Here is a 13,532-nt window from a genome sequence, read left to right as displayed (position 1 = left end):
TAATGTATGTAAGAGAATCTCAAGAGTATTGCTTAATAGCTGAATACTCTTGATTGTGAGACTGTGTGTTTGTCTGTAACTGATTGTGAGTGAATGTAATTCAATATGATTGAATGTGATATCACTGCCTGTAACTGTCAATGATTGAGTATCAATCTGTCATCAAAGTGGAGTTGATGCTGTATTTATAATGCTAGGGTTTCCACTGATTGGGCTCAACCTCGTTGGCCTCCTCCAATCGCACTACGCCACGTGTCCTCTGGGACACCTGGCGCTTTCTCGTTGGTTGTAATCACGTGGTAACACATGTGTCATGCTGAGTTGTCGACCTTTCATTTGGCAGCTGTCAACATCAGCATATTCTTACTCCTTAAAAAGATGCCTTCTGGAAGGTTGTCTGATGTGCACAATCAAGGTTGCCCTAATCCTGATTTGGATAAGGACGAGGTTGATTATGTGCACGTATGATATGCGCCCACCCTGAGGATGCGCGAGGTCTTCTCTTTATTCTCACGCGCAGATATTTCATGCGCAGATGTGATATGCACGAGCATGTGATATGCGCCGCGCGCTGATGCGCTGCGCGCATATGTGATGCGCGAGCATATGTGTGCCTGGGCAGATGTGATATGCACGGGCATGTGATATGCGCCGCGCGCTGATGCGCCGCGCGCATATGTGATGCGCGAGCATATGTGTGCCTGGGCATATGATGCCTGAGCATGTTTTGTATGCGCCATGCGCATAGGTTTTGGCTTTGTGCCTTCATAATGTCTTTATCTTGTGGGTTGACCCGCCTTGCTCGGTGTTGAGGTGTGTACATACCTCTTCAAAAACTAGGGCAAGTTGATGAATAATTTAATGCAATTAGCCATTTAAGATAAGGCCAAACTTGTAATTGCACATGTAAAAGTAGCATTATTTTGTAGCTCTTAATCTTAGGGTTCAACCAACTAGTCAAGTAGCCATATTTTACTTCACACCCACCATTTATAAACAACACCCTCATGTTCCAACATTAACCAACAAGTTCAATATTTCATTTCATTTGATCTAAAATACAAAAAATGCTTTCCAACCCACAAAAGTCACCATCTTTCTTCTCCGGCAACTCCGGCGGATGCGGCGGTAACATGCTCCGACCAACCACCACCACTCCAGAACCTGACACCGTCGCCAGGTACCACATCCACCCGGTGGGCCCAGACCAGTGCTGCTCCGCCGTCATCCAACACATCACCGCCCCAATCTCCACCGTCTGGTCCGTCGTCCGCCGCTTCGACAACCCACAAGCATACAAACATTTCGTCAAAAGCTGCCACGTCATCGTCGGCGACGGTGACGTCGGAACCTTAAGGGAAGTCCACGTCATCTCCGGCCTACCCGCCGCACGATCCACCGAACGGCTTGAGATATTAGACGATGAACAACACGTCATGAGTTTCAGTGTGGTTGACGGTGATCACCGGCTGGCTAACTACCGGTCTGTCACCACTCTACAACCTACACCGGACGGCAACGGCACGGTGGTTGTCGAGTCATACGTTGTTGATGTTCCACCTGGGAATACAAAGGAAGAAACGTGTGTATTTGTGGACACAATTGTTAAATGCAACCTTCTGTCGTTAGCTCAGATCGCCGGAAAATCAAGATTATTATTATAAATATGAAACCGGAGCAAGTACATATATAAAGCCATTTTCGAATCGAAGAAGACGATTAATTATCACATGATATGATCAGTCAAAGTTAAAACCTTCTTTATATTATTTTGGTGGTGTGAAATAATTAAGTTTCATCATCAAAGTTTTTGTGAACCCATATATGTCACTTTTTTGAGGGTTTTATTATTTGACAGATTTGGTCGTGTAGAAGAACATGATATGTTTGATCGGTTTAGATATGTTATGAGAAAGTGTGTGTACTATAGTTGTTCTTGTTAATTGCAATGTTTTATTATTATGAGTTTATGAAATTGATTTATGTTTTTTTAATGCAAATTTAATGCGTATTAGTTAGTGGATGAACTTTATGGTTATTTTAGAAGCAATGTTGGGATTTTAAATAATCCAATCCAATCCAATCCAATCACATTGTGCGATTATCGTCATACAATTTAACAAAGATACGGGCAAAGAGAACAAGCTCTTTGAAATGACGTAAAAAAGTAGTTGATAATAGTTTAAATAAATAATCATCAATTTAATCAATATAATTAACCAAATAACCTATTTTGAACTTACGAAAAGAACTTTTTTTTTTAAGGGAAAACACTATAAAATAGTAACAAAGTTTCAGGTTTGTTTTAATTAACATACTCATATTTTATTATGTTTTAATTAGATCACTTAGATTTTAGTTTGTCTCAATTAAGTCACATAATTTCCAATTTGTGTTTAAATCGAGACGGACAACTATTATGTTATTATAAGTGATATATTTATTATTGAAAATAAATGTTGGTTTTAATAACGTTTTTTTAATTTTGAACATAGAATATGAATGTAAAAATTATAGTATTAGAACATTAACTGAAAATTGAATGATCTAATTGAGCTAAAAATGAAAGTAGAGTTACCTAATTGAGACACGTTGAAAGATGAGTAATCTAATCGAGACAAAATTGAAAGTTAACTAACCTAACTGAAACAAAATAAAATATGAGTGACTTAATTGAAACAACCTTGAAATTTGGTTACTATTTTACAAAGTCATCCCTTTTTTTAATCACCAATTAGCATGTCTATTTACAACAAGACATGTGTCCATCTCAATGCGTGATGACAGCCTGCTGCACCAATGGTTATCTTAAGGGAATTTTATTGCGTCAAAGCTAGTTTTTTTTATCAACATGCTATAAACTTTCAAGGCATGTGAAAGTTCTCTGCACAGGTAAATGAATTAGTTAGAAAGATTAACCCGAGCTCTATTTGGTATTTTGAAAACTAAAAATCTTAACCACTAAATCTTAGATCAGAGGGTCTAGGTCTATTCTTACTATTCTAACTTGCATGTTAGGAGATGAAATATTTACAAAAAACGTGTTGATTATAAACTAAAGCCAATCTAATGCAAGTTATCGTATTAACATTTGCAAGAACGAATGGTTTATTGAAAACCACTTCAAATTTAAAATGTAGGATCTTCCCATGAACCGTTTCTATTTGATTTTAGCCATAAACGATCACCAATTTGGTTTAACTATTAAACCCCACGGCCAAAACGTTTATGACGATATAGTTAGAGCACATGCGGTGATAGAGTGGATAGACCGGGGACAGAGAATATGTGGAGGAGACAAATTAAATTATGGTTTGATAATAAAAGTATTTTACAAATAAATGAGATTTTATAACTTGTTTAAGGGCTATCCTGGTTTGATGAGATTCATGACCCGCGAAAATTATTGTTTGACTATGAAAGAGTTATAAGTAAATTAGATGTTATAACTCATATAATGACTATCCAGATTTGGTAATATCCATACCCGTGAATTCGGGCCAAATCATAAATCAAGTAATCCGGTTGTTTGAGAGAGGATGAGAAGCAACCAATCAACCATAGAATGACACATAATTTTTTTTAGTAGACAATCATATAGATATAGATAAACATATTATTCTTATACTTTACACATTATTATTATTTATTTATTATTATTATTAATTAATTATTAATTTTTATTATAGTTTTTTTTTTATTTTGCGATAAATATCAAGTATAGATGCCCTTCCAAGTTCCAATATTGCAAGTTGGGATTTGTGATAACGTACTACACAAATCTCCCTTCAAAGTAAAAAAAAAAAGAAAAAAAGAGAGTGTTATTTAAAGAAATATCAAGTTGCAAATATCTACTTTGTACTTTTTTATTTTGGATCCTTTGCTTTAGCTCTCAACCTGTGTTCATCACATGGTATATATAATAAAATAATCTTGCAGCTAGCCAACTTGCATCGAAAAGACAATATATATGTTAGGTATATCTTGATCAATTGGTGAATATGTACAAACTACAAACTGGGTAGTCTTTACATCTATCCAAAATCGAACCAGTGTCACGGACCTGTGCTTGTATATCATCGTGTTATAACTAATCGTTGAAACTCCCTAAAGATATTTAAAAGTGACAAGAATCACAGACTTTAATTAAGCTTGTTTTTAAATAGATATAATCTTCATTTGACCCGTCTATTATAGTTTACATTTATTTTGAGGTTCTTAAGATCGAATTTTATGTTAAGAAACCCAAATTGCGGCTTTTATGTCGTCATAGTGATCATATGGCAATTGCGTCGCGATTATATAGCAAGTATTCTAATTGATCTTATTCTTTGTTTGACATCCATTTTCTTCCTGTGAAGACAAACATGCTGGCCAACCGATCATTTTATTTGCACACATACAGCTAATTAATACTAAGATAATTCCAATGTATCTACGTATAGTAGGTAATGACATACGTATTTGCTGGAAATGCACAAACTAAAGCATGCAAGAATACATGGTCGGCTCAACGAACGTGGAGACTTAAATCAAAACAAGATTTTGTGGCATTTTCATGACAATTATTAAGTTCTTTTTTGCTTATTACAAGTTTTGAACTCATAACATAGGGGTGTACAAGAAACCAAAAAAACCGACCTGGAACCGAAAAAACCAAAGAATTCAAACCGAATAAACCGAACCGAAACAAAATCCGATTGTTCGGTTTTATGTTTTTGTAAAAACCGCACTAATTGTTCGGTTTTGGTTTTGCATGTAAACAAACTGAAAAAACCGAACCAAACCGAATTCCTAAATTTTTGTTTTTTATATTTTATATTAAGTAATTTATAAGAATTTAATAAATATGTAACTCCAATATTTTTTTTATCAAATGTATAATAATCTATTATTTTACAATTAACATATTTATTTATTAAGTTCATTATTTTTTGTCAACTTTTATTTCGGACTAAAATTTTCAAGCTCAAATGGCAAAAACCGAAACCGAAAAACCGAACCCGGAAAAACCGAAACCGAATGGTTTCAAAAACTCCAAAAACCGAAGTTTTGATTTTCGGTTTGGTTTTAGCCAAAAACCGCACCGAACCGCACCACGCACACCCTATCATAACATATAATACAGTAACAACCAAGTCTAACACCACACCAATACATTACTTTGAGTTACCCATTATAATATATCTATACATAATGTTTTTATTAGATTTGGAGACATTAATTAAGTGTGGACCTAAAGTTCTAACTTATTTTCGTTGTCCCACGAGCCACCCATACAATCATTGGTGGATCCAAATATTCTTGTTTCGCGGGGCAAAATATGGATTAGACCAATTTGGGTCTATTGAATATAGGTGGGGTGAAAAAGTTGTAAATTATGATAACTTAACATAAAAAATTAAGAAAACTAAATATAAATTGGCATAAACGAACAAAAACTTGAACATAAATAAACTTAAAATAATCATAATCGAGAAAATAATAATGGACAATAACAATTATATTGAGTATTGACCCTTATCAAGGGAACGAAAAAGGCCGGGCTACAAAATGGGTCAAATAAATTTACTTTAGTTTCTAGTTGGACTACCACATATCAAGAGGTGCCCCAAGCCCCCAATGGGCCAATTGGGTCGAATACATATAAATTGGTGATCTGAATTAGGCTAATACTTATTAGTTCTAGTTCTATTTAACAAAATTGAGTGTTTTGAGTTACGTTCTATGGGCCTTTGCCTCCCTAGTAAAGAGTAGAGGTATAAAAAAAACGGTCTGGGACCGGTTTTAGGCAAACCGAACCGAACCGGTATGGGTATAAAAGCGGCTTCACCCAAACCGATTCTCAAACCAACCCAAACCGCCAATTTCAGGTTCGGCTCCCCTTAAGATATACCAAAGCGGTTTTAAAACTGAACCGGTTTGAGGAAAACCGGTTAAACCGGTTTATAAACCAAATCAAATTGTACCAGGACGACCTATCTTGCTTCTAAACAGGTTTATAAACCGAACCGATTTGAGTCAAACTGGTTTTGACCAGCCATTGACCAAACCGGTTCGGTTTGGGTTTTAAAACCGGTTTGTACACCTCCAGCAAAGAGGTGCATCTCCCCTGCATACAAATATATTTTTCTCTCTTTATATTCTTATAGGAATAGAAATTCATTACAAAATAATAACAATATCATGCATGCATAGACCGATTCAAACCATTAAGATCATCACCAATTTCACTTTAGATGAGAGAGATATTTATTTACGGACGAATACATATAGTTATGAACACTAGTTGAATAGTAAAAATAATAATGACAAGTCATTAGAGCTAATTAAAGATTGACTCCCATTAGAAAAAATATAAATAAATGACAACGTGATCATCTCGGTGTAAATTCCTTTCTTTGAAGCAACAAAGAGAAAATTATTGTCATAAGGATAAAATGCATGGACCTTTTTTTCTATGATTTTATCTACAAGATATTGATCATGTGCCCATGACATTTTGATGTGATGACAAATGACATCGGCATTGTCGTGTTATAGCTTTTCACAAATTTTTGACTAGTGTATATAGCTACGATGTGTTGTTTTTTTCTCTGCCCTTTTTATATCTTGTAAAATTAAAAGCCTTGATATTCTTTTATTTTTTTTAATCTATACCGATAACATATCATCGCAAAAATACTTTTGCGATGATATGTTATCGGTAGTATTTTTGCCCATGACAAATAAAAGTAGTTATATTTTAAAAAAAATAATTGGAACACTCATGCATATTTTTCTCAAATCAGGTCACTAAATCTTCAAGTCGAGTCTCACCGATTTTTTTGTTTGTCAAGAAAGAAATGGAGGATAAGATGTGGGGGTCGGAATTTGCAATATATGTAGTTATATTTTAAAAAAAATTAAAAAACGTTAATTATATTAAAATTCAAAAATAAAAAATAAAATTCACGTCGCCACTCAACGTTAACATCAACAAAAAGATAAAAAGATTTCTTATGTGAAACAAAAAATAAAAACGTTAAAAAAACATGTTAAAACCTTTAATTTAATAAAATATGAAAGTTGAGTGACCTAATTGGAACACTTTTTAAAGTTGAGTGACCTAATTGGAATACTTTTAAAACTTGGTTACTATTCTATGAAATTGCCAACAAGGATAATATAATTTGGAGATGAAAAGTGGACGTGTTATTTTTCTTTGCAAGGATATAGATTAGAGATGAAACATACTTGAAGCTAACGAATATTATTTAGACATGTCACCAACTCCCAACGGCACCAACCATCTTCTCTTGCCACCCCACGACACCAATAAACTAAAAAGCCCCAAAGAACCAACTATCTCTTAATTTAGTTTTTCATCAATTTACTTAAATAATCTGTCGATCAACAGATTCATTTATTAATGTTTTGTCATTGCAAGCCAATTGTCATACATAATAATACGGGCAGTTAGAATATTTTGGTATCTATTAATTTAATGCTTTACATACGTACATTAAAAAAAAATATTAGAAAAGCATTAGAGGATGCGTCACTTATCGGTAGGGGTGTTTACAGATCAATTAATTTAAAAATGTAAAACCGTCTAAACCGGTTTGGTTTCATGAGAGATCTTTACTTAAATTTTTGGTCGGTCGGTTTGAAAATTTTCAAACAAAGCGAATTGTTTGGTTTTCAGTTTTTACCAAAAACCGGTCGTTTATAACCGGGCTAAACTGTAAAAATTGAGAATGTTTCAGTTTTTAAATTTTAAAATTTTTTTTATCAGCTTATAGTAGTTAATTTTTGAAATAATCATAGGCCAAACACCCTTTTTTTATTTAGCTTTCTGCACTCCTATTGAACGAGCCTCGATCTACAATTATCTTTTTGTGATAAGTGTGGGTGAACCAATTAAGGGTCCTTGTTTGTTGTATGAGTGTTTATATACATACCAATTCACCATTGAATTCAATTGTGCTTGTTTGAACCATAATGAGGTCTGTTATTTTTCTTTTCTGTGTACCATTAATATATTACTACCCAGGAGAAGAATCGGTCTAGGATTCCATTCTTTATGAAATAAATCTTCTTAGTCTAAATTATGAAACTAACTATTAGTAATAGTTCGGTTTAAAGTTTCAACGTTTCTCTTTCGCTTTTCGATACTTCAAAATGTTACTAATGGTCTGGTTTTGATGTAAAAATTTCAAAACCGAACCTTGAACATCCCTACTTGTCCGTAATCCATCCTTAAGGATTTTAAAAAGTATAATTCAGATAAGATTTGGTTTCAAACCTTTCAAACGTTGTTGCGGAGTTTGTATTTAACTATTTATATATGGTTGTTTGATGATAGGCAGTGTTTCTCTCATATAACTTTTTTGGCAGATTTTATTTTTGTTTTGTATCGGCAAAGGTTTTGGAGGTCTATTTATCTCTAGATCAAATGCAAGATTGATACTAAACACATTCAGATATGTGAAATATCAATTGTCATGATATTCAAGATCCGAAATAGGGACATAAGATGAAAAAGAGTTTAACCAAACAACTCAACTAACATAACTCAATTGATAAAAGCCAAAGATGATTACATTAACAACCCCGCTCTAATGATTCTTTTACAATAAGTCACCGAATTTAACACCGTGCCCTATAACAATAGCTTGAACGACTAGCTTAAAACAAACAAACGAAGGAACTACATACAGAAAATAGAACCATACGTCGCTGTTAAGCTAGTAGCGACACTAGGTTATGTCGCAAAGTCTAGGCGACAATTTTGGTGTCGCATATTAGATAATAAACAAACGTGAGCTTGATCGACCCTCGGAAGTGTTACAATTGTTTTGGGAGACACTCCAAGTGTTGCTATTAATGTCCCTATCGACAACAAACATTCAAAACATGTTTTCTTCTTCTCGATATTGATCTGACCTTTATGTTAACCGATATTAGCACCCTATATGATCCTAAATATTTCCAGATGAATTTGCCATCTACCATGCGCAGGCAATGTTGATGTGTTTGTTTTACAACATTATAGAGTCCCTATATTTTTTTATAATATTTCTTGGTTCATCATTTTATTTCTTATATTTATCATCTCAGTATTTTTCCTATGTCTTAAATGTTTTTAGCTTAGTAGTTTAAGAGTAACGAAACTCAATGGAACAAAATATAAACTTCCAAACTTTCCAACAAAAAAGTTATTATTATAATCCTTTTGACCAGGAGTACTTAATTCAAAACCAATCCATTTCCAACTTGGCCACTACTCCTAACACGTCAATCAAATCCTCATAAATATATTTTCTTATAAAACAATACACCAATCCTCACCAACTATTAGAAACTTAAAATGGGGATAAAACCCAACTTGGAAGCCAGAAATTGCATAAAAAGGTTTAATATTTTCTAAAGAGAATCAATTAATATTATATTTTTAATGGTGGCAAGAAACCAAAATTTGGTGGCCATAACATGGGGAGCATCAGTAAAATTTAGTATCATTCAGTTTTTTGTTTCACTTATTTTGGCTGTGTTTTTCGTCGCAGCGGTTTACATGGCCCGTGAATATGTCACGTTTAGCATGATTCCGGTCATGGTGGATGTTACATTTTCGGGCTCTTCGCATTCGGAGTGCAATTTGTTTTCTGGGAAATGGGTGTTTGATAACAAGTCATACCCTCTTTACAAAGAGAAAGAATGCAAATTTATGTCGGATCAATTGGCATGCAACAAGTTTGGAAGAGAGGATCTGAGTTATCGATATTGGAGGTGGCAACCTAATCAATGTGACCTTCCAAGGTCTCTTTCTCCACCTCTCTCACTCTCTGTCACACACATAAAAACTACTAGAAAACTGGACACACGATTTTGCGACAAAAAGCCGGTCGCAAAAGTTTCTGTGTAATCCTGTTTTTTGACCGAAATTATGATTGGTTTACCCTAGTTAAATTTTTGATTCACTGTTTTGTGCCAGAATTACGATGAACTAGGTGATCGTAAAACTTGCAACTGTTTTGCGACAGGATATTGGTCGGTCTCGACTTTGCGACTGTTATGATTACAGTCGCAACACGGTTGCTAATTTTGCAAATTTTTTTGGTTGTTAAATTTCGGTCTTAATTGTCAAGTTTGTAAGTAGTGACAAAAACACTCACGTGCACTCTCAAATATGGCATATACCTTATAATAACTAGTTTAGAAAAAGTAGAAAAAAGAAGGTAAAAGACTAAAAGGCAAAATCCACAATTATTCTTGTATATCACATAATTATTTGTTAGGCTAGCCAATGTTGAATTTAGTTAATTTCTTGGTTCTTGATCTTGATTTAAGTGACTTGAAATGAATTTGATTTCTTGTGCTCAATTATGCTAAAATATTCTAATTTATTATTATTATTATTATTATTATTATTATTATTTGTGTTTCATATTAGATTCAATGCAACAAGATTGCTGGAGGAGCTAAGGAACAAGAGGATGGTGTTTGTCGGTGACTCATTAAATAGAGGACAATGGGTTTCAATGGTTTGTCTTTTAGATTCATCAATTCTTGATCCAAAGATGAAACTCCTTAACAACACTGGTTCCAACTTAATCATCTATAAAGCTCTTGTAAGTAACCAATAAGCCTACCTCTATATATATTTAAACTAACCAAATTTAACATGTATTTTGGAGATATTTAATCTTTTTGTGCGAATATTCGACTAAATGTAGGGTTACAACGCGTCAATCGAGTTCTATTGGGAACCATTGTTAGTTGAGTCTAACTCAGACGACCCGGTGAACCATAAATTACCCGAAAGGATCGTCCGGACACAGTCCATTGAAAAGCATGCTAGGGTTTGGACTGATGCAGATATACTAGTCTTTAATTCCTATCTTTGGTGGAAACAACCCCATATCAAAGTCTTGTAAGTTCATACTGATCAATCAAATAACTGTACACAAAAGTCTTCATGGTTGGAGAAACATCAAGAATATTATTGTTTATTAATTACAATTATATTATATGTTGCTTAAAGAAAGTAAATAATAATTAATTAACAAGCTAGATGTTGAATTTAATGACTATTAGGTGGGGTTCGTTTAAAGATGAAAATGGAATATATAAAGAAGTGGAGAATGTACGTAGCTATGAAATGGCCTTTAAAACATGGTCAGATTGGTTAGAGATACATGTTGATCGAGCCAAGACGCGATTGTTTTTCATCAGCATGTCACCTGTTCATGAAAAGTAAGAACTTCATTCAGTTTTGTCCAAGTTTTAGCATCAAGTTTGTTATATATAGTTATACCTTAACTATATATTATTATACGTGCGAATTAAATTTTAAATAATTCAAACTATTACTGGCTGAAGCATGATAATCTATGTTGACACTTGCTAAGGTAATTCCCAATATAAGTGTTTTTTTATCTCAGTTAGAATATGGTAAGTTGATATGGAACAATATTAACGAAAATTAGCGGAAAATGTTTCTTTTATAGCAGAGTGAGACTGTTCTTTACAATGTTTTATATATAGTCTAACATATTACTGAACTTTTAAGATTGAATGGTGATAAAATGTTACTCTAAGGAAGAAAACATATGTGTTATCGATTGTAGCGCAGAAGAATGGGGCGGATCTAATGGCCAAAATTGTTATGGTGAGACTGAATTGATTAAGAAGGAGGGGTATACCGGAAACAAAACAGATCCAAACATGATGAGAATAGTAGAAAATACCATTGATGAACTAAAAACAAGAGGTTTGAAAGTTGAATTCATCAACATAACGCAGCTTTCAGAATACAGAAAGGAAGGCCATCCTTCAATTTATAGGAAGCAATGGGGTGCATTGAGTGAAGAACAATTGTCCAATCCAAGTAGTTATTCAGATTGTATACATTGGTGTCTTCCTGGTGTGCCTGATGTATGGAATGAGATTATGTATGCTTATATTTTTCAAATGTGAAAATCACATGTATGTTTGGCTCAATTAGATGTTGAATCCATACACTAGTATTAACACAATATTTAACAATTAAATGGTTTAGGCAGCAAAAGTAAATAATGAACCGATCCAAACTAAACTTTAAAGTTTAAACTTTGGTTCGTCCACCATGTGTCCATATGCAAAACTAAATAGAAACAATACAACGATAGGATGTTCATAATTGTGTAATACAATACATCAATCGACTGGTTGATGTAGACTTGTATAGTTCGAACACCGAGAATCAACAACTCCGGGAGCTAGATCCGGAACATGAAACTTGTCTCCAAACGAATTCCCAAATCTAAACTCCTCAGATTCTACTCGTCTAACACAAAGAAAAACCTGATTTGATCAAATCAAATATGAACACCGGACGTGACGAACCAAAACAGGAAACTGGTCTAAGCGGTTCAATCAGTCCAAAACCGGGCTGGTTCTGTGGTGGTTCAGAGCGGAAACGGTGGTGAGCAGGTGGCCAACGGGGTCGGAGGCGGCGATGTGGCAACGACAGTAGGAGGCGACGGGTGTACGATGGTGTCGCGGCGACAGTATGAGAGGAAACCGGGTTTAGGTTTTTTTTGTCTGGTCTCTACAACTTTTGCAATTGGTTAAGTTAACCTTATCTGCATATAACTAGTTTTTTACCCGGCGTGTTGCGTCGAGACAGATCGGTGAAACTCAGTCGGTGGTAAAACCAAACGTCGAGTCTGACGCGAATTCAGTCGGCCGGTTTCGGTGACATGCGTTATTGTACCGGAATTAAAACAAGAGATTATAAAAACTAAGGCGGACCAAGGTGGTGGCGGCGTCAAGTCGGTAAAACTCGAGCGTTGGTGAACCCGGCCGTTGTTGATCCTGAGCATTGAGGCGGTGAGTCTACGGGAATTCGATCGGTTTTCTTCATGTTTGTTATGTTACCGGAACTAAAGTAAAATTGACGTTCGATAGGTTTCTGTTACGTTCGTTACAGTTACTGAACTAAAAAACAAAAACAAAATTTACGGACCAGTTCGGTGCTGCTAAGTGGCCCAATAGGGCACTTACGACGCCAAACTTCTTATTTATTATATAGTAATAATAATTGCCTTAACAAGATTATTCGTTAATGGACCGAGCTTTATCTAATTATATTATTTAACTAATTAAATAAAAATAAATTGTTAGGAAAATAATGGTTTAAATTTTAATCAACCTCAATGTTTTGATAATGACTCAATTAGGACAATGTGACATAAAATACTATACGTTCATCATTAATAACTATAAATCACATACATGTCACCTTAAGTCACAATTAAGCAACAAAATAATTAATCAATACTACACGCTCAAGATTAATATTAGTTAATCAATACCAATCAAGACTACAAAGTACAAAGTGTAAAATGATGATCTCTACATCAACATGAAGATAAAGAAATCACAAGACCAATTCATTGAAGATTAATTAAAAACTTAGCTAAGTTAGATTGTTAATTTTATAAACTTAAGATAAGTTTATAAAAACTTATTTGTACACAATTGTTTAAATATATAATATTTAAATT

At 34.1% G+C, this 13,532-nt stretch overlaps 1 protein-coding gene and 1 pseudogene across 1 annotated transcript; both read left to right on the top strand.

Annotated features, from left to right (window-relative positions):
• Positions 1-979: 979 nt before the first annotated feature.
• LOC143584367 (abscisic acid receptor PYL4 pseudogene) lies at positions 980-1,801 on the top strand (annotated as a pseudogene).
• A 7,439-nt stretch (positions 1,802-9,240) lies between these two features.
• LOC143584366 (protein trichome birefringence-like 34) lies at positions 9,241-11,985 on the top strand. The gene is made up of 5 exons (XM_077066440.1): positions 9,241-9,801; positions 10,436-10,613; positions 10,719-10,915; positions 11,080-11,238; positions 11,613-11,985. Exons 1-5 carry the CDS (start codon positions 9,440-9,442, stop codon positions 11,959-11,961), a joined length of 1,245 nt encoding a protein of 414 aa, XP_076922555.1. The 5' UTR covers positions 9,241-9,439; the 3' UTR covers positions 11,962-11,985.
• Positions 11,986-13,532: the final 1,547 nt, after the last annotated feature.

Source organism: Bidens hawaiensis, unplaced genomic scaffold (assembly GCF_021521415.1).
Source record: "Bidens hawaiensis isolate Kalapana, Puna unplaced genomic scaffold, B.hawaiensis_p1.1 tig00033109_1, whole genome shotgun sequence".
Lineage (NCBI taxonomy): Eukaryota > Viridiplantae > Streptophyta > Magnoliopsida > Asterales > Asteraceae > Bidens > Bidens hawaiensis.
Note: the sequence above shows the minus strand (reverse complement) of the source record. Positions and strands in the feature narration are given on the sequence as shown.